The following is a 22,509-nucleotide window of genomic DNA, read 5'->3' on the forward strand; positions in this document are numbered from 1 at the left end:
ATCTTCATTTTTAAATTGAAGTTTAACCCATTCAGGATTTAAACAATGTTTAATTAATCGCGGAATATCTGACATCATCTATATATAGCTTCCCTTTAAATCTTTGAATATAAACAGGAACACCATCCTCTAAAATTCGATAATCTATTTTATCTGGTTTTACTTGTTGGGTCATTTATGTAAGAATAAAAAAATAAATTATTTTAAAATTAATATGTTAAAATAATGATACAAAATCGCTCGATATTGTATGAATTCTTACGTTTACAAAAAAAGTCACACAACCCATCCTATCCTACTACTTCTAAAATTTAAAATGAATGATTGGGCATTACATTAATCCAATTTATTGTTTATTTGTTAATCTAGTGGAAACAATTAATATTTTGGAGAAACAAAAATTTGAAATTTGAAATTTTGAAAAAAATGCATGAATCGGTAATTAAACATTGATTTATTAACTTATTAGCCATGCTTTTGATGTTGGTCTTATTCTTAAGCCGATTTAAAGAATTAATTTTTCCAAATCGTGTTTGACATTAACACATATAGATATATCAGGAAAGAGGTATCACTTATCAAGTTATTGGTTTTTATGTATCTCCTAACTTTGCCTCGTTCTGAATACAATTCTAGTTAACGAATTTTAAATAACTATATGAAGAATACATCATTTTGGTTTTATTATTATTAAAATGATATATATTAGCTATGTATATGCTTGTAAGAATATTATTCCGTGAATTGGAAACAGAAAAAATAAATTTAGACAGAAAATGCATATCTTTAAAAAATAATATGAAATTTAGCTTTGATATTATTATCCGATAAAATATGCATGATAATTACTCCGCAAATAAAATTTAGGAAGCAAGTTGTGACGGTTTGGGCTGTTTTCAATGGCCCACAAGGAAGGAAGTATCGTTTTATCAGGCAACAAGAGGTCTTGAAATGAGTAAAGGACTGATCACCCTTGAAAGGTTCAAACTTGCTTGCGCGCCGCAGTCTTAAAAATGATATGTTTCACTTCTGGTCGAAAATTTCAACCTCTATGACAGTTGTTGGATGAACAATTGTGTAGCGGGATGAAATCTGAGTGCGGCCTGGGGCTGCAGCATCAATCTTCCCGGCATCTTTACCGCAATCATCTCTTAGATTGCACACAAAGTTGCGAACGAGCAGCTTTCTATGCGGTAAAGATGCCGGAAAGAGAGAGTCGATGTGAGGTTCTTTTTGAGGGCTCCTCGAATGAGACACTGTTCCGCATTCATAACTTGAACGCGGAAGTTTGACCGACAAGAGTGTATTATGCACTCCTGTCGGTCGCAGTGTCTCATTCTGGGAGACATTGCCTCTGCATGTCTCCCAGAATGGAACAATGTTCCGCATTCATAACTTGAACGCGGAAGTTTGACCGACAAGAGTGTATTGTGCACTCCTGTCGGTCGCAGTGTCTCATTCTGGGAGACATTGCCTCTGCATGTCTCCCAGAATGGAACAATGTTCCGCATTCATAACTTGAACGCGGAAGTTTGACCGACAAGAGTGCATTATCCAATCTTTTTTGTCATATACCTCAACCCACAAAGACAAAACCTTACATAAAATAGGTAAACTTTGGTTTTCACTTAATAATGTTTATTTTTAATTTTTTGTTCTTTATATAACTTTTTCTTCTACTAAACTATTTTACAGACTCTACTGAGCTATACTCACATATATACCTGTGACAATAACACATATATACTCCCTTCATATTCTGATCTCATGACATATTACAGCACAAACTATAATTATACAACATACCTCATAAAGTCTGATTTTACCCCTATCTAAGCGTTCAAAACCTATTTTCCTTAAAATTTCTCTTCAAGTTCATACTTTTCATTCATACTGAAACAACATCTTTTTTTGAAAATACAATTTTTTCAAAAAATGTATGAATTCAAAAGTGCATACTATATCTAGTCATTACCCAACATTAATTTTGTATTTTAGTTTTTAAGATATTCATTTTATTATACGTCTTATTCAGAAAATTAAATATATTTGTGAGGGAAAACGGAGGAAATAATAAATATGTCAAGATCGAGGAATTGACAATTTTAAGGAAAATATTAAGTTGTGTATTTTGTGTTTATCTCATTGTGTGATGCATATTTTCACGATCTGACAGCAGAAATCGAATCAGCAGAGCCAGAAGAATCAGATTACGCGGGGAAAATAGGTTTTGAACGCTTAGATAGGGGTAAAATCAGACTTTATGAGGTATGTTGTATAATTATAGTTTGTGCTGTAATATGTCATGAGATCAGAATATGAAGGGAGTATATATGTGTTATTGTCACAGGTATATATGTGAGGATAGCTCAGTAGAGTCTGTAAAATAGTTTAGTAGAAGAAAAAGTTATATAAAGAACAAAAAATTAAAAATAAACATTATTAAGTGAAAACCAAAGTTTACCTATTTTATGTAAGGTTTTGTCTTTGTGGGTTGAGGTATATGACAAAAAAGATTGGATAATGCACTCTTGTCGGTCAAACTTCCGCGTTCAAGTTATCAATGCGGAACATTGTTCCATTCTGGGAGACATGCAGAGGCAATGTCTCCCAGAATGAGACACTGCGACCGACAGGAGTGCACAATACACTCTTGTCGGTCAAACTTCCGCGTTCAAGTTATGAATGCGGAACATTGTTCCATTCTGGGAGACATGCAGAGGCAATGTCTCCCAGAATGAGACACTGCGACCGACAGGAGTGCACAATACACTCTTGTCGGTCAAAGTTTTGCAATCACATTCTGATTGCAGAAGATTGTCTCATTCTGGGAGACATGCAGAGGCAATGTCTCCCGAAATGATACCGTCATACCAACACCAATTTATTCCTTCTTTCCATTGTCATACAATTCAATATTTTTATCAATCTTAATCAACTTTTTTTATTCTTCTTTAATTCAATTTATCTTTCTCCTAGAATATCTATTCCTTTAACAGACATAAAATCACTAATCGAGCTTTTTCAATACTCAAAATTTCATATAAATCTTTGTTATTTTTTCTCTCATCGCTTATTTTATTAAATATACATATTTCCTCTCACATATCCCTCTTCATATATATTGGATCTCAACACTCATCTATTAGAACAATATATTTTCGCTTAATCTCATATTATTCATTAACAATCTTTCATCTTCTTATTTCTAGTTAACCTACCAATATATATATAGAATATATGCCCAATTACATATTCAGATACATTAAATTCAAGAAATTCTTCTAATATTATTCTCCTATTCATAATAAAATCATATTTAGTCTCACATCACAATTCTATCAGTTCTCCAATATCATATCATATTGGTAACATCACATATATCTCTTATAATATCACTTAAATTTGTATTTTTTTATTAATTATATTTAATTAGTTCTACATTCTATTATTATAGAGGTTTGACAAACTCATCAATAGTTAAAATCAAAATCTATTCAGAACTTTGAATCTAATGAAAATTACATTTCGATATCTTTTTGCAAGCTTAATTTTTTGTATTATCTTAAAATACATTTAGTAATGTTATGTACGTATTGAATTCAAATTATAGCGCAGTAACATGCAACTCATCTTGAGATTCACATTTCATTTTCACAATTATTGCATATATACATCAATAACATATTGTACTCATATATCTACACGACTCTAAACTCAATGACATCAAATAATGCTTGTAATATTTAAAATAATTTTTGCATTTTTGATTCTCAGCTTAACTTCTATAAATGTCACCAAAACATTTCATTCCTACCAAGAAATAATATATTAGTAATTAAGCGTTTATTACCATTGTTACTCACATCATATTAATTCATTTTTGTAATTTTTTAAATAAATGACTGGAATCATAAACCCTATGTACCCATATCAACATGTTAAAATTTCAAAGTCTGAAACTTAGTATACATTGAGTTTCATGAAATCAGATAATCTCGTAGATTTCTTAAATATTATATATTGCTGGCCAATAATGATGCAGCATGATTCTCCATCATATCAGCATTCTAAACATATCTTTATTTTGTCAATTGGCATAAATTAAGGGTGCTTTTCAGGCGATAAATGGTATTTTAGATACCTGGGTAGGGGTCATGAAAAAGTTGCAAAAGTCAAAAATTGAGGATAATTCAAACATATTATCTCAAAATAATATAACCGAATCTTTTATTGTTTGATTAAATAAAAAATGTTTTTGTTAGTTTATATCTGAATCCATGGTAAATCGTTGAAACAATTTTCAAAAAATATATTTGTAAATATTCTCAACAAAAACATAATGGAATCACCTTTAAAAGGAGAAATTGTGAGTTTTATGCATGAATGTATATAGTTGTTGCTCATTATTGATTTCATTATCACTAAGATAAAGTAACTTTTTTCATTTTATAAGTGAAATGAGTCACTACAATTAAGTTGTGATTCCTTTTAAATGGGTCCTAAGGAAAGTTCATTTCTTGCTTCAGAAATAAATATTGCTGAATAATCAAAGTTTTTTGTTTTAAAAAATAGTTTTTATTTTAAATATTAAGAAGCGCAAAATAAGTCAAACAACTAAAAACGATTATTTAATGTGAATAAAATTATTTGATCTTCAATCTCGAAATAATTGGTTCACAAATAGCAGACTTTTCGTCAGAATTTGTAGCGACTTTGAATAAACCTCCATTGGACGTAACACCAACGATGCCACTAACTTTTGCATTGAAATTAATCCACATTGGAGGATTATCGCTGTATTTGAGTTTCATTGTTGGCCTTATTGCATCATCTTCGGTTTGTTGGTGTAAATCGAAGACAAGAAAAGTTTCTGTATTATCAATCAAAGCTAAGCGATTTCTATGTTCATCAAAGGAGATAGAATTGATCTTACTGCAATTTCCTCTCTTTAGACGAGCAACAATTTGAAGAGATGGATAATTATAAATATTAATTTGCCTTCCTTCATCTCCTGCGATTGCAATTAAGCGGCCATTCTGGCTGACTTTAATGCCAAGAATAGATGTCTTAAAGCAATGTATATAGCGTGGTGGAACTGATTTATCGTAAATATCAATAATTCCGATAACGCCTGTTTCTGCTGCTGGAAAAACGATCATGTTGATAATATGAGATGGTGTGAGATCAAAAATGCCATCGCGATTAAATGCTGTTTCGAATTGAGCGACAATCTTGAAATCGGATAAATTCATTACGTAAATGCATTTCTGGGAAGAAGCGATTATAATATCTGGTCTAAGTTTAATACCCGTAATAGGGGCTTCGAAATGGCAAGTAGTTAAAAGTTTTGCTTTAAATCTATCCCAAATAAAGACGTCTGTTGTATTGTAGTCGAGGTATGTAAGAGCTATGATGTTAGACATTCCGAATGTGGAAATTAAATTGCAGCCATAAGGGCATAATCTATCATCTTTTGTTCTAACATCAGTTAGAAACTCTCCAGATGAAGAATATATTACAGTAAATCCTGAACATGTTGCTAAACCAATGATGTTTGCAAAATCATCAAAAGACACATTGCGAATTACTGAATTTGCCTTCATCAAAAAAAATTCCCAACAAAAAAATTTTCTCTAAAATCTTTCTAAATCTTTTAACATGACTGAAGCAAATCAAGAAAAGAAAAAGCCACAGCCAGTGCCAGACCCTCCAGACTGGTCATTTGGAAGTAGTAAGATAAGTAGTCCGAATGCTCAGCCAACAAATTCGCAATCAAATCAACCGAATACTACAAATATGCAAGCCAATAACTCATCATCTGGACCAGGTGCTAGTGGGTCAAAACCATTTCAAGGTAGTCCATTTGCAAATAAGCCTACTACACAGGTAGCAAGTGGAAATCCATTTGGCGCAAAACCAGGTGGAACTCCATTTTCTAATCCAAGCGCATTTGGAACCAATAGAACAAATCCATTTGGTGCCACAACAACACAGGCAAACTCATTTGGTACAAAATCTTCAAATCCATTTGGTGGCCAAACAACACAATTAAATCCATTTGCACAAAAATCTTCAAATCCATTTGGTGGCCAAACGGGACAGTCAAATACAACTGCTGCAAAAACGTCGACTCCATTTGGCCAAGGAGCAAGTCCATTTGGTCAAAAAGGTGGAAGCCCATTCGGTAAGACATCATCAAACCCGTTCGGTAAACCAAAAGAAGCTCAAGCAAACCCACCAGCAGCAAACAACGCAGCTCCGCAATCTACTGAAAATAAACCTGCTGAATCAGCACCTCAAACTGCCGCCCCTGCAGCAGAAACAAAGCAAGAAGCTGCTGCTCCCAGCGCAGAAACTAAGCCAGAAACTCCTGCACAGAACGCTGAAACAAAGCCAGCAGGAACAAGTCCATTTGGAAGCAAAACTAATACAACTGGATCAAATCCATTTGGATCAAAACCATCTGGATCATCTCCATTCGGATCAAAACCTACTGCAAATTCATTTGCAGCAAAACCGTCAGGAGTTGCCAATCCATTTGGATCAAAGACTTCAGAAACAGCTCAGTCAGGAGGAGCTTCTACTGCACCAAAACTAAATACATTAGGAGGAGCTGCAACTGCTAATCCATTTGGAACAAAAACATCTGTAACAAGTCCATTTGGAACAAAGAATCAAGGAGCAAGTCCATTTGGAACAAAGACTCAAGGAGCAAGTCCATTTGGAACAAAGACTCAAGGAGCAAGTCCATTTGGAACAAAGACTCAAGGAGCAAGTCCATTTGGAACAAAGACTCAAGGAGAAAGTCCATCTGGAAGTGGTTCAAATACGAGTAATCCATCTGCACCTAAAAAGTATGGTCATCTTATCGAAAAAATTGAAAATGGCGATCCAGAAGTAGAAAGGAAAAAGGAAGAAGAGAAGAAGAAGAAACAAGAAGAGCTTAAGAAGCAAGAAGAAGAAGAAAAGAAGAAACGGGAAGAAGCTAAAAAGAAAGAAGAAGAGGAAGAAGAAGAGGAAAAGAAAGAAGAACCAAAATCACCAACTTTATCTCCAAAACCAGCTTCTCCTTTGAATTCTGGAGAAAAATCTCCAACAGCAAAACCAGAAGAAGCTAAAAAGGAAGAAGAAGCCAAAACTGAAGAAACTAAACCAGAAGAAGCAAAGACAGAACAAAAGGAAGAAGAAACAAAACAAGAAGAGAAAGTTGAAGAAGAAGAAAAACCAGAGCCTCCAAAACCAACATCAATAATGTTACAACAGGATATTTCTTTGTTACTTGGAATTATGCAAAATACTCCAAGATTCGAGTTCAAAACAACGTTAAATGATAATGATGAAGGTTTCACAATTGACGATGATGTCCAAACGAAACCAACAATTTCTAACCTTGAAAAACTTATTAAAGACTTACCAAGTGAAAACAAAGACAGCGTTTGGGATAAAGAAAACAAATTCCAATCAGTTGACAAATTAGATATTGATAATGGAATCAAAAACTCACAAGAAATTCAAAAATCAGTCAGCCAAATGTTGGATACACTTGAAAAGAAGGCAAACGAAGTCATTGAAGAACACAAGACAAATAAATCAAAGAATCTTCTTGAAAGCTTGAAGAAGAAAGCAGAAGTATTAAAGAGAAGATCCCAGAAATTCGGTGTCTCTTCATCAGAAGTCGGAAAAATGGTTGTATATTGTTCAACACATGGCCAAGAAATCACTGACAATGTTATCAAAGAACTTGGAGAACAAACAGTTCCTCAGAAGCGTATGCTCGCACAAGGAGGCGCAAGTCCACTCAAATTACAGAGCAAACCAGCGGAAACAGAGAGAAAATCATCATTATTAACACCTCAGAAGAACGAAGAAGCAACTTCAAACGAAACACCAGAAAAAAGCACTCCAAAACCAGGAATTGGTACGGGATTTCTTAATAAAGCTCCTTCCTTTGGAGCCAAGAAAGAAGCTTCAAAGGAAGAAGGAACTGCACCAGCAGCTAAACCAGCAGCTCCTCCACTTGGTTCATTCACTAATAAAGCTCCTGATGCTTCTAAGTTCCCAACACCAGGTGCTCCTAAACCTCTTTCAACAGGTTTGACAGCAGGAAAATCATCTCTTTCTGGTGGATTAACTGGATCCAAACCATTTGGAACAGGTGCTAAAACTAGTTTCGGTCTGAATAAAGATAAACCAGCAGAAACTCATAAGGAAGAGTCAAAAGAAGAATCACCTGCACCAGCAGCTAAAACAGCCGCTCCTCCAATGACTTCATTCACAAGTAAAGCTCCAGATGCTTCTAAATTCGCAATGCCGGGTGCTTCCAAACCTCTTTCAACAAGTTTGACAGCAGGAAAACCATCTCTTACGGGTGCTAAAATTGGTTTTAATCTGAATAAAGATAAACCAGCAGAATCTCCAAAGGAAGAAACGAAAGAAGAAGAGAAACCTAAAGAAGAATCACCTGCACCAGCAGCTAAAGCAGCAGTTCCTCCAATGACTTCATTCACGAGTAAAGCTCCAGATGCATCAAAGTTTGCAACAATTGGTTCGTCATTGTCCAAACCAGGTTCTTCGACTGGATCATCATCAGCAAAACCTTCTCCATTTGGAACTAATCTAAATAAATCATCTCTATTTGGAGCAGCCAAAACTGGTACTGGAATTACAAAACCAGCTGAAGCACCAAAAGAAGAAGCTCCAAAGGAAGAAAAATCGAAAGAACAGCAAGAACAAGAAGATGCAAAGCCTGTTAAAGCAGCTGTTAATACATCAGCCGCTCCACCTCTTGGTTCATTCACAAGCAAACCACCTGATGCATCTAAATTTGCTTCACCTGGTTCATCATCTGCTTCATCAACTGAATCTAAGTCATCATTTTCTATAAAACCATCTCCATTTGGAACAGCTGCAAAGGCAAGTCCATTTGCAGCTAAACCTCCTGGAACCAATGGATTTTCAAGCTTCAATAAACCAACAGAAGCACCAAAAGAAGGAACAAATGCACAGAATCCTTCAACACCAGAAAAAGCATCAGCTCCACCTCTTGGTTCATTCACAAGCAAGGCACCTGATGCATCTAAATTTGCTTCACCTGGTTCATCAACTGAATCTAAATCTCCATTTGGAACAGCTGCAAAAGCAAGTCCATTTACAGCTAAACTTTCTGGAACCAATGGATTTTCAAGCTTCAAAAAACAAGCAGAAGCACCAAAAGAAGGAACAAATGCACAGCAAGCATCATCAACAGAATCTAAGCCAGCTTCACCGTTTGCAATGAAAACTAGTGGATTTGGAACTAAACCTTTTGGATCTGGATTTTCAATTCAAGTAAAACCAGCAGATGGATCAGCCAAGGCATGGGCATCAGCTAAGCCTGGTCAATCAGGATTCCCTAAAAAGAATTAAATTAAATTTTAATAAGTTTCTTTTTTTTACAATTACATGTTATCTGCGTTCGACAGGACGCTCATTCTTTGCAAATTGTGGGCGTATGTCGATATACATGCATTAAATGCCTACCTGCTTTTGATCAAAGAAAAATATTAATATTTTAGTGTTTACTTTTCAGTGACACTTCACACCTTTGCGTGCTATTTTGAACAAGTGCCAGAAAGTGGTAAGTGCACCCTTAAAAAGGGCCAATATACATGGAAATTTGAAAAATGTCTAAACAATGTAAATATTATCAAGAATGCTTTTTTTTATAATTTATCATTCATGCCCCCTCCAAAAAAAAAGACAACATTTTTTATATGAGTATTGATTATAAAGTAATAGCCAATACTGTTGCTGAGTGGTGCACTAATGATAACTTCTTTGAATTACGCACAAGCAAACAATTGTGCACAATATTTGACAATGCTGTTCTCACATCACAACAATTCAACGAAATCTCTACACGAATTCAAAAATATTATGATTTATCAGATATATGCAAAATCTTGCAGCATGTCCATATCAACTTCGAGAATAATAAATCTGATGCATTTTATGTTTTAGATTCAATTTCGCAAACCTTCAAATTTCAATTCATATCAGACCTTAAATCAGTCATACAGCCAACAACCAACAAAACAGCTTCTAAAAGTGAAAAGAGAATAGAGAAAATTAAAAAAATGGAAGGGAAAATAGACTTTCATAAGAATTTTTACAAACTATACCATATTTTATGTGAAGCTTGCAAATTTGATGATGAAGAAACAATCAAATTTGCAATAAGTGGCGGATACCTTCAAAATCGTGCTCCAGGATTTGATGTCGAATCTGACTTTAGTATGAATATTCCACTTCTTGCTGCAAAACACGATAATCTTGGAATGCTGAAAACTCTTCAAAAATATGGAGCAGATATACGAGGATCTAGTAATGCGCTAGATACAATTCTTCACCAGTTTTGTAAAAATGGAAATCTTGAAGGTGTTAAATTTGCTTTAGAGTTTATAGATGTAAATATCTTGGATAGATATTATTTTACTCCTCTTCATTTTGCGAATATCTTTGTTCATTTCCATCAATCAAAAAGGATATAAAAGCAGGTATTTTTAAAAAAGCATACACACCTTATGATTGTGCTAAAGGTCGTATTGAAAATTGTTCCAAACTTCGTGATTTGCTCATTAATTAAATTACTATTTAGAGAAAAATGCTGCAAACTTTGTAAAATTTCTAGTTTGTACTTTTGCTTTTACAAATTCCTTGATGACAGTTTTTTTGTGAAATAGTATCAACCCTGAATACAGATAAAAAATTATTTAAGTAAATATATTAACTTTATGATATTATGTTTTATATACATTATCTTTTGATACTAGAATTCAATTTCTCACCTATATTCAGTCGCAAAAGTAAAAATTTGAAGATTTATTTCGAATTATTTTTTGTTTTCATTGTTTAATAAGGAAAAAGAATGCAGCTAGTGATTTAATAGAAATTAAAAGTATCAATAAATTATGATAATAAACAGTTTATTAATCAAAATTAAAATTAAGCATTAACATTTTGAATTCTGTAATGGGGATCACTTTTATAGTATGTAGATCTTTTACTGAGGAGTATCTAGTGATAATGACCTAATTATATGTTTAATAGCTCTTGCTTGAGGATCTGTGATTCCATTTAAGCCATCGAGTATACCTTTGAATATCACTTGTGAAAAACGCTTTATCATTGCATCATTAGTATCTAAATCTAAAAGACAAGAACTAATCCAGTCTAAAGCCATTTTTGTATTTGTTGGAATGAGATATGTTGTCTGCTGTAAGAATGATAAAAATGTGGCTGCTCTTTGTGTTGGAACTGGAGGGAAAAAGTCATTTGGATCATTTTGATTTATAAATTCATTGAGCTTTTCTAATGATCTCATTTCCAATACTTCAACAAGTGGGTTCTCTGGCTTTGTTGTCTTTGGTAAGAGTTTCTCGCATTCGGTTTGATTTGATTTAATTTGTTGTAAAGCATTTGTGATTTCCTTTTCTTTTTGTTCGTGAAGTTTTAATTGTTCTTTGATAGCTTCATCAATTTTCCTTATGCTGTCTTCGATACTATTATCTAAAAATTGCTGTTCCGATTGTAATTGCTTTTCTGATTCAGCGCGAAGTTGTTTAATTGCTATAGCTGAGGCTGTTTGATTTTGTTTGACGATATTATTGACGTTAATCTTTATATTTTGTTGCATTTCTAAAAATGAATTCAAAAACAATTTTTGACGAACGAAGAATATTATTGCATACATATACTACATTTGAATTAGCAAATCTTTTTGCAAATTCGGTTGTTATCAATTCGACCAAATAATTGCTATCGTTATTTATTGATGTCGATGGTATTATAAATAACAGTATGGGGTTTTTTGGTGACAAATTTTATGTTGGTGAAAAAAACCGTATTCTCACAATTTTGAATGAAAGACTCCCCCCTACGTTTTAATGATTAATTCTAAAATGAGATATATTTCATGTTAAAAATGAAGTAACCAGGTTAACAACTTGAATCATTACAATAACTACTTTCTTCTAAACGAGAAATTTGAAAAATAAAAAGTAGTATATGTGGAAGGGTTGTGTGACTTTTTTTGTAAACGTAAGAATTCATACAATATCGAGCGATTTTGTATCATTTTTTTTAACATATTAATTAAAAAATGTATGATTCTTACGGTTTTTATTCTTACGTTTTTGAATAAATCAAGATTTAAAAAATTTTCAAAATTGTAAGACATTTACACTCAGCCCATACATAAAAAAATAAACTTTAAAAATTCATGTCTTACATTTTTGAATAATTTATTTTTAATTCGTATGAAATGAGCGTCAAGACTAACGACGTTAAAAAATTGGGATTCACAAATGAGGAAATAAAGGATATATTAGATGAGATGTGTTATGAAGTTAGTAAATATTATTTAAGAAATTGTCAAAAATTTGCTGAGTTATTAAATGATTTAGATTATGATGGAAAAATGAATAAAGATGATGTTATAAATTTCTTATATCCTACATCTGAAGAAGAAAAACCTAAAGAACCTGATGTTTTCCCTGAATATTATGAAGAACGGATTAAAGATGATGATGAATACGATGAAATTGAAATTGAAAGACTGGAAAAAATAAGAGATGAAATAGATGAAAAAATTAAGGAATTAAGAGAAGTTGAAAAATATAATGAAAATGAAGTAGAGGGTTTAATGAATATCCCAGCTTCAGAATCAGCAGTTCAGAAATCTCATGAAGAAAGATATAAAAATTATGTCTCAGAATCAACACAAAATTTATTAGATGGCGAAATAGATGAAACACTTTCAGAAGAAGGTACTAAATTTATACGTAAACATAAGTTACAATTTATTGATAATGAAAAATACCCTTGTATCTTACTTTCACCACCTTTAGATTCCGAAAAATTCAAAAAAGCTCTTAAAAACGTGACATATGCAACTAATACGATTAAGAAAGAAGATCATGATATTTACACAAATTATTATTTAAATAAATGCACGGGTGTTGATAAAGTTTTTGATTTATTAGATAAAATATCAAAAGAAACCATTGGAACATATAAAATTTTATGTGATTGTGGTTTCATTATTGAAGATACTAATAATGTTTCATATGAAAGAACAGCACCGAAGGAAGACGAAGTGGAAAGGTCTATACCATTCGTTATTAAGAACATAAAAGATATGAAAACTTATAAACATTATATTTATTCATTTATTTCAGAAAAAATGGAAGCAACCCATAAAACATCATCTCATCATTTTATAGCTATTCATACATTCCTTTTCAAAGTTGTGAAATTAAATAAGACAGGAATTAGATTTAATGTATCAGGGTACACATTCTTGAGTAAATTAAAATGTATTCGTCACGTTGCAGATGATAAAAATTTGTGTGTTCTTAATTCATTTTATGGACTTTAAAAAATAAACTTTATTTTTTAATTTTTTATTCTTACATAAATGAACCAAAACGGAACTGCTAAAATGAATGATAATCAAATTAGAGCAGAAGGTAGAAGGTTATTTAAACGCTTCTATAACATTTCTGATGGTGTTAATCCTAAAACTCGTAGAAGCTATTTAAATGAAGCAATAGATGCATATGAAGGGTTTGACATTTCATCAGAAAGTGAGAGATTAGCGAGAATGTTAAATGTTAATATTGATTTCTATTATTGTGATCCTCAACCAGAAGACGTGGACATAAATAAGGTAGACTTTCCATTAGTGGATTCAATAATGATAGATCCAGAATTTGAAACAGTAAATATTTTATTAACACAGAGTCCATGTGGAAAACTTCACGCTGACAGAATAACAGACGTTGAAGCACTCACCGGCTATAGAGTTTGTCCATATTGTAAAGAAGAAGTTTATTCTATCCGTGATGATCCAGAAAGGAAAAACCAAAGAAGATTTTTAAAGCATTGTGAGAAATGTAAAGAAAATAATGGAAGATTAATTCAAGACGTTCAATTGCAAAAGACCCAGCAACCATATGCACCACATATTACGAAACAGAAGATATATCAGTGGTTATTAGCTCATAATTTGCAGGAATATTATCAACCGACAAGATATTATATTACTTTTGACTTCGAAACATTAGAGACTAAAGAAGAATTACAACTTTCTGAGTGTGCAACTTTGAACGCTTACTTAAAACCATTAATGGTATCATCAACGGTTAAATTAAGTGATAAAACATATACGAGGAATTTTTGCTTAACTTCGAGTGATTCTTTTATTTCTGATTGGATTGAGTTTTTATTTTCAACCTGTTCATTAGTTGTTGAATCAAATATAAGTCAATACGATGAATTATTGAAGTCGCAAACGGACCAAACGGTGGGGACTTTGTCTCATACATTAAATGAAAAACAGAAGGAAGCATTTAAAGAACTTCTAGATGAGGAATTCAATAAAGTGAATATCATAGGTTTTAATTCGGGAAAGTTTGATTTAAATTTAATTCTTCGTGATTTAAACACTGCAAAATGGAAAATAAAATCAATGCTGGGTTCATCTTCACAATTTAAGCAAATCATTGTAAAGAAAACAAACGTTCCATATGAATTGAGATTTATTGACATCAGAAATTATATAGCGGGTGGGACATTAGACCAATTCACTCAAGATTTCGGAAACAATAAATCACGTGTTAAATCCTTTTTCCCTTATCAATTCATCACATGGGAAAATTACGAAGAAGAATTATATAAAGAGGAACCATTCACGAAAGATTCATTTTATTCAGCATTAACTCAAGAAACTATATCAGATAGTGATTATCAAACATATCTCAATGATGCTAAAAACTTTAAGAATAGATTAGAATATTTTATTCATTATTGCAATAAAGATGTTGAAATTATGATTGACCCAATCGATAAAATTATTGAAGAAACATTTGTTTATAAAATTGATATGCTTCATAATCTTTCTTTATCATCGAATGCTTCAATGATTCGTTACGCTTTAGCATATAAAGACTTTAATCCTAATGAAAAATATCCTGAGGAAGAGATAGAATCAAGTTTTGAATTAACGAAAAAGTATTGGAAATATAAAATTGAATCATATAAGAAACAAGATGAAAAAGCAGAAAGGGATACTAAAAATAATGTTTCAATGGATGATTTTCAATACTATCACGATTTAATCCTTTCATCTAAATGCAAAATGTGTGGTAAAGCGTTTACATATGCAAATAAACCAACATTGGATAGAATCGATAATGAAAAACCACATACCAAAGAAAATTGTCAGTTAATGTGTTGTTATTGCAATGTCGTAAAATCAAATAAAGATGAAGATGTTCAACGTTTAAGAATCAATTTAAGAAATTATGCATTAAAAAATAATTTACCAATGACTTTAGATTCAGTTGAAGCTTATCACATTCTCCGTAATGGAATTACTGGTGGTTTATCAAATGTTCAACATAGAGTAAATCTTAAAGGAATCACGCACATTAATAAACTTGCATATAATCCAGAAACTAAAACTGTATCAAATGAGGACACCACCAACATTATGACTCATTTCGTTGGTGTTGATTTTAATTCATTGTATCCTTCATCATTTTCATCTAATCCTCATGATTTCATTCAATATACTGACCATAAAATGTATATGCCGGGAAGATTGAATGGTGTTATCATTTGTGATACAGCAACAAAGAAAGCAAAAGCACTGGGAATAATTAAGAAGAAAAATACTTTATTCGTTGCTGAAGTAAAGGGTCACATTGATGAAAAATACATTAATAATTACATTAACTTTTTACCGATAATAAGAAACTTAGATATTATCACAGATGAAAAAACAATTGGTAGTTTTATGTATAATTACATGAAATCAAACAATCTACCAGTTGACCAGAAACAGAGAAAATTAACTCAGTTAGCATCAACACACAACCAATATCAACCATTTTCTTCTTATTATCTTATCTAATCGACAGATTTCATTTTATCATTGATGATATTCAATCAATTTTAACATTTACTAAAAACACTTGTTTTAATGAATTTGCGAACGAATTTATGAACGAAAGACAAAAGGCTGAATTAGAAGGAAATAAAGGAAAAAGTTTATTTTGCAAGATTTCGCTTAATGGATCATATGGTTACGATGCAATGAATACACAAAATTACGCAAAGACTAAAATAATGAATGCACAGAAGTCACGCGTTGCATGTATGTCAAATAAGTTTAAAAACATAAGAGAAATAGGTGAAGATACATATCAAGTGATGCTCAAAGATAGATTTTATAGATGTGATACATGTTTACAAGAGGCATTTTTTACTTTAGATAACGCAAAATACTGGTATTTGGTTTTCATTTATGATTTTATGTATAAATGCATGAATCTTAATCGTTTTCATTTCATTGAAGGTGATACTGATTCATCTTATTGGGCTATTGCTGGCGACCAAAATCTTCCTAACACTCAAGCATTTCAAGCAATTGTTACCGATAAACAATTTTATGATAAAAACATTTTCAAATTCGCACCATTTGATTTCTTCTGTTTTGATGAGAAATTTAAACCTAAATTAAAGAATAAAGCTGAAGAAAAAGCACATGAGAAAAATTATTGGGTTTAGCAATTGAGAAACAAGGTGATAACATGGTTGCTTTATGTCCTAAGTGTTATACATCATTCAACGGTTCAATTGATGGAAGTGATTTTAAAAAGATTGCACAAAAAATGAAAGGTGTTAGTTTAAGACAAAATAAGCAATTAACACCTAAAAAATATTTGGATATAATAAATGATAAAGTGATATTTGATGGTCAGAATATTAATTTACAACTTAAAAACGGGTCAATGACTCGCTTAACAATCGGTAAGACTGCATTAACAGGAGCACACACTAAGGCTGTATGTTGTGAAAATGGATGTTGTATGCCATTTATTTAATACAATTTAAAATTTTAATGAAATGCCACAGAAGAGACAAAAGGAACCGTTAATGATGGTTTTGATACTATGATTCAAAGATGTTAAACAAATGAGAAACGTTTTAACATTACCAGAAGCTCAAGCATATGCCAAACGTCATGGTCCAAATTGGGAAGCACACGAAGCAGACATTACGGGTCCAAAACAGTTATTTTATTTTTATATAAATGGATAACACAGATTTAAAAAAATTAATTGTTGATTTAGTACTTAATCAAAATTTTCTTGATTATTATGATTTAAAAGCATATCTCCAAAAACATAATAACAATATAACGGGTGATGATATGGAATATTATTATCCGTATTATAAAAATGAAATTTTGAAATATCATGATGGAATAATTTCTAAAATTAAAGACAAAATTAAAAATAATGAATATACAAAGGGAAAAACTAAATCACAACTTAAACAATTGAAAGATTTCAAAATAAAGTATAACAGAAAGAAGATATTGATGAATTATATAATTTATATAATCCTGAGCCGCAAAAACCAAAGGAACAAAAACAAAAGATGCAAAACACTCAGGTCCTTCAGACCATAAATGAAGCACAAGCTTTAATTTATGATTCATTAGTTAAACCATATTCAGCCCGACTTTTAAATGAAGATCAACTTTTGGAATTCATCCTTCAACATAAACTCGAAGCGGGAAAGTATATCAAACCTTTATATACAGCATATTTAAAACAAATGAATAGAATACATCCAGAATTAATGAAGGAAGGAATGAAATCCAAAATCAAAGCAGATAAAATTAAACCACTTGCAACACCAAAACCTCCAACGACAGTACCTCCAACGACAGTACCACCTCCTCCTTCAGTTAATCCTTCATCATTCACTTTATTATATCCATTTCAAACATTAAAGAAGCAAAAAGATTTTAAAAAGGATTTCAAGATATTAAATAAACCAATTGACCCAAAAATTCAACCATTAAAGGAAAAATTTAGTCGCCCTTCATTTGCTCCATATCCATATTCATACGAAATCGATCATCTGGAATATTCAAAAGGAAACGTTACTTATTTATTTGCCATTAACATTAACACTAGATATTTATATTGCATTCCAGTGAAAGGGAAAACAGAACAGGAAACAAGAAGAGCTATTCAATACTTACTAGATCATGAAAGAGTAGATAATATAAGGGGTGATGGTGATAAAGGATTTCAGGCAACTATGACTCATTATTTCCCACAAATTAATTTTTTCTTTTCATCCTCTCCATATACGTTTCATAATAAAATAGTTGATGCGGTAATGAGAACTCTTAGAGATGCGTTAGGGGTTAATGGTCAGATATACTGGGATGGAAATCATGACTCCATCATACAACAGTTAGTATATTATTATAATAATACATGGCATAGAACTATAAACATGAAACCAGTGGAAATGAAAAATGATATTTCAAAAGAATGGGAATATATTAGAAAGCAAATGGAAAGGTTGAATGATGTTAAACGTGAACAAATTAATTCGGGGCTCATGAATTTTAAACAAGGGGATAAAGTTTTGATTCATCTCGATTATGGAAAAACTGATAAATCAATGACAAAAAGAAGACGAAGATTTGACACAATAGCTGAATTTGTTAGATATATTAACGGTAATGTATTAGTTGAAGTTGACAATAAATTAATAGAAATTCCGATTTATTTTATTACTCCATTATATTTAAATAATATTTAATTTTTTTATTTCGTAAGAAATGAGTGACAATGAAGCAGCCAAGAGTCCAGATTTAATTAAGATTCAGAGTCCAGACAATGAATATAAAAAGAAACTAAACAGAATTAAATCAAAAATATGCTATTACAAAAAGAAGCCGCAATGTGGTGGGGTTGATGCCCATAAAACTAATGGAACTGAAAACGATAAAGAGAAGAAGGAAATAATCGAAAAATTAGAAACTTATCGTTCAATCATTAAACTGAGTGAAGCAAAAATAAAAGAATTTAATAGAATAAATAAATTGATTGGAAGAGATGAATTTAATAAAGATGAATTTTTAAACTCAATCCAAATTTAATTTTTATTTTTCTTTGACAACATCTCTCTTTCCATCATTACTGCATAACCACATTTTCTCAGTTTTAGTGGTTTGTTATTTTTAACATGTTCTTGCATCATTTTTATCATTTCCTCCCTTGTTATGATTCGTGGTAAATTTTGACCTTGTGGGGTATTCATTTATGATAAAAATAAAAATTTGTCATAAACGACCAAAAATATATTTTATCGTTAATGTTTTTAGGTTATTCAATAATTAATTATTTTTGAAGAACTGAAGGTGTCACTATGTCACCATGTGTCACTCGGTTAATTAACTTCTCTGAAAAAATGAGACAACATGACATTTAGACAACAACACAGGAGGAAGGCAGTTATGAATTATTTTTGAAGAACTGAAGGTGTCACTATGTCACCATGTGTCACTCGGTTAATTAACTTCTCTGAAAAAATGAGACAACATGACATTTAGACAACAACACAGGAGGAAGGCAAAAATAAATTCCAATCATACTTTATAAAGCTTCATTTACAGGTATTTCATCGTCAGTAAATGAATCCTCATTATCGTTTGGTTCAACCTGTTTATATAATCCTTTCATTTCTTCTTTCAAAACATAACACCATGTTTGTTTACCATCTATTCTTCTCTGTTTCTTATCACATTTATCCTTAATACTCATTTGAAAGTTTTTGTCTTTCATGTCTGATGGTTTGCAGAATAGAGCATTTTCACACGTCATACCTGCACACAATTCATCATAATGTGTATTTATCCATACATCTAAAGGATTTGTTGATAATTCAATTAAATCTTGTTTGGCTTCAGTCATCGGTATGATTCGTACATTAAATGATGAAAGGTCATATTGCATAAAATATGTTAGTAAATTATCATAAAATTCCTTTGTGCATGAATCCATCAAATTCTTGAAGTAATCAAATTGACCCTTGAATTTACCATTAACCCTTAAAACTACGTATCTTCTGTCTCCAACTTCAATTTTGACAGGGTAGACGTTGTTAGTTACGAAAATGAAGTTTGCAACGTTCTGTGCAGTTCTTCCGGGTTGATTCTTTTCATTAATTCTAATCTCATTATCCGTTATAATTGATTTCAAAGCGTTGAAGTTTGCGAGTCTATCTTCACCAACATTCTTGAGTTCATTAAGTACAAGAAACATTTTATTCTCAACTACTGAATTGAAATTACCCGTTAGCTCACCTATTTCGGTAATGTTTTTACATGAATAACCAGCGAGAAGTTCAGAAATAATGTCCGTGAATCTGTTTTTACCTGTTCCCTGAAGTCCTTTCAAAATAATTGCTGTTTCATTCTTGATTCCGGGATGTTGAATCATTGATGCAATCCAGCCGAGAAGGTATTTATACACTTCATCATTATTATCACATATGGCTTCTTTAATGAAATCCATAAACATCTCAATTTTTGAGTAATCTGGTTTTTCGAGAACGTTGTATTTATAACCTTGAAACGTTGAGAAAACATCTGGAGAATCAGATTTAAAGCAAACACCCTTAACGGTTAATGAAGACAATTGATTTAGTAGTACGTCCCATGCTGTTATGGTTTTACCTTCTTCTTTAAATAATTTAATCATTTTGAGTGACTCTTTCATGTTTGATTGAAGAACGAATGATATTTGATTCATTTTGTCGTGGATATTATAGTCCTTTTGAATGAAATATTTATTTCCATAATCTACAAAACGGATTACACGTGATAAATCCTCAATTACTTCAGAACTGTTTTTATACTGATGATTTTCAGCCTTGCGTCTAATATCTGTTATCAAGAATGAATCATCAAGTTTTATATCAAATGTTATTTTTGGCTTACGTAATAAAGGTAAAACATATTCATCATAATATTCCTTTTGATAAAGTTTTAGAATCTTCACTAAAACAAATGGAGAAGTCATTAAATGTGCATATCTACTACGTGCTTTTTCAAAATTACTTTTTGCATTTTCTGTTAAATTGCAGAAGTTATAAACGTTATCGTATGCTTCATTAATTAAATGATCCGGTAACGAATTAATTGCTTGAAACAGTGTGAATAATGTAACTTCTTTTTCCAAATTCATGTTTCCACCGTCATTATGTACTTCAAAATCACTGATGCCATCAACTATGCTCTGGGCAAGTTTATCGTCAATGTTTACATCTTTGTTTTCATTCATAATAGTCTTTATTTCTTCGTTCTTCTGTTCAACTCTTACCTTAATATTCAAATCATTTAATATATCATTCACTGTTCTGGTTATGGTCGAGTCATAACTTCCACGAATGAATGAGTATGTATTGATTGGTTCTGATGCATTCTTGCGAACTCTTGAATCAGCCATAACCACTAATGAACGTTTTGATTCATCCATAGAAGTCATGATATCAATATCATAATCATTGCAGGAATAATATTTAATCATTCTGTTCGAGGTTGAATAGAAGAAATTAGTGTTGCAATAAATGTGAAGACCTCCTGAAGCGGTTTTAACGATAACATCTTTATCCGAAAGTTTTGATAGAATGTCTTTTCCAACTGTTTCTTTAAGTTCATCATTGTACGATTTATTGATATCAACATCTATAATCGTTAAATTTGAAATTTTATTTACTAATAAAGCCATACCAGTTTTCCTTCCTCTTCCTCCATCGTGTTTGAGGTAGTTATGTAAATCAATCTTGTTTTCACCAATTCTTTCGTTGAGGGTTTTAGTTTCTGCCACAACTAATTCCTCAGCTAATGAATCAATAACTTTTTCATCAGAAACGATATAGTTGCTGTTGTTGTTTGTTGCTGTCATTTATATAGGAATAAAAAAATAAAAATAATTTTAAAACTAACTTTATTTTTGGGCTGCATCAAATTTTCGTAAATGTTGTCTAAATGTCATGTTGTCTCATTTTTTCAGAGAAGTTAATTAACCGAGTGACACATGGTGACATAGTGACACCTTCAGTTCTTCAAAAATAATTAATTATTGAATAACCGGAAACCATTAACGTAAACATTATTTTTGTCTGAAAAATGACCAAATTTCATGAATTTCATTATTTTTGTTGCTGAATTCAATAAAAATATATTTTTGTCTGATTTACACTCATTACGATGAAGTTTTGACAAATCATTTACGATGAAGTCATGACAAAATGTCATGAGGTTAGAAATGAGGTTAGAAATGAGGTTAGATCTAACCATCTACCCTAAAAATTATTTTACTCAGAATTTTGTATAAAAAAACAACCGCTGGAATTCAGACGGTTGCTATATTCTTCACAAAACATTAACGTAAACATTAACGTAAACATTAACGTAAACATCAAATTTTCGTAAATGTTGTCTAAATGTCATGTTGTCTCATTTTTTCAGAGAAGTTAATTAACCGAGTGACACATGGTGACATAGTGACACCTTCAGTTCTTCAAAAATAATTAATTATTGAATGACCTGAAAACATGAGACTTTGTCTCCGGACTCTTTGAGTCACT

At 31.6% G+C, this 22,509-nt stretch overlaps 6 protein-coding genes and 1 pseudogene across 7 annotated transcripts, besides 3 other annotated features; 3 read left to right on the top strand and 4 right to left on the bottom strand.

Moving 5' to 3' along the window:
* Nucleotides 1-4,582: 4,582 nt before the first annotated feature.
* TVAGG3_0540400 (phosphatidylinositol-3,5-bisphosphate binding) lies at nt 4,583-5,606 on the bottom strand (the record flags this gene model as incomplete). The annotated part of the gene is made up of 1 exon (XM_001312914.2): nt 4,647-5,606. The coding sequence occupies one exon, from the start codon at nt 5,604-5,606 to the stop codon at nt 4,647-4,649; it is 960 nt and encodes a 319-aa protein (XP_001312915.1).
* A 55-nt stretch (nt 5,607-5,661) lies between these two features.
* Nucleotides 5,662-9,408, top strand: TVAGG3_0540410 (uncharacterized protein; the record flags this gene model as incomplete). Its single annotated transcript, XM_001312915.1, has 1 exon — nt 5,662-9,408. The coding sequence occupies one exon, from the start codon at nt 5,662-5,664 to the stop codon at nt 9,406-9,408; it is 3,747 nt and encodes a 1,248-aa protein (XP_001312916.1).
* Nucleotides 9,409-9,607: 199 nt separating this feature from the next.
* Nucleotides 9,608-9,635: a mobile genetic element.
* A 120-nt stretch (nt 9,636-9,755) lies between these two features.
* On the top strand, nt 9,756-10,532 carry TVAGG3_0540430 (temperature-gated cation channel protein; the record flags this gene model as incomplete). The annotated part of the gene is made up of 1 exon (XM_001312916.1): nt 9,756-10,532. The coding sequence occupies one exon, from the start codon at nt 9,756-9,758 to the stop codon at nt 10,530-10,532; it is 777 nt and encodes a 258-aa protein (XP_001312917.1).
* A 239-nt stretch (nt 10,533-10,771) lies between these two features.
* TVAGG3_0540440 (uncharacterized protein) lies at nt 10,772-11,689 on the bottom strand (the record flags this gene model as incomplete). Its single annotated transcript, XM_001312917.1, has 1 exon — nt 11,045-11,677. One exon carries the CDS (start codon nt 11,675-11,677, stop codon nt 11,045-11,047), a length of 633 nt encoding a protein of 210 aa, XP_001312918.1.
* Nucleotides 11,690-12,268: 579 nt separating this feature from the next.
* Nucleotides 12,269-12,740: a mobile genetic element.
* Nucleotides 12,741-13,459: 719 nt separating this feature from the next.
* Nucleotides 13,460-16,614, top strand: TVAGG3_0540460 (annotated as a pseudogene). The gene has a single exon. A coding segment is annotated over exon 1 (3,155 nt).
* Nucleotides 16,615-17,937: 1,323 nt separating this feature from the next.
* Nucleotides 17,938-22,509: part of a mobile genetic element that runs on past the window's edge.
* TVAGG3_0540480 (uncharacterized protein) lies at nt 19,512-20,432 on the bottom strand (the record flags this gene model as incomplete). The annotated part of the gene is made up of 1 exon (XM_051237886.1): nt 19,512-20,432. The coding sequence occupies one exon, from the start codon at nt 20,430-20,432 to the stop codon at nt 19,512-19,514; it is 921 nt and encodes a 306-aa protein (XP_051095710.1).
* On the bottom strand, nt 20,543-21,824 carry TVAGG3_0540490 (Prim-pol domain family; the record flags this gene model as incomplete). The annotated part of the gene is made up of 1 exon (XM_051237887.1): nt 20,543-21,824. A coding segment is annotated over one exon (1,282 nt), but the record flags the coding sequence as incomplete, so codon positions are not given.

Source organism: Trichomonas vaginalis, chromosome II, assembly GCF_026262505.1.
Source record: "Trichomonas vaginalis G3 chromosome II, whole genome shotgun sequence".
Taxonomy (NCBI): Eukaryota; Parabasalia; order Trichomonadida; family Trichomonadidae; genus Trichomonas; species Trichomonas vaginalis.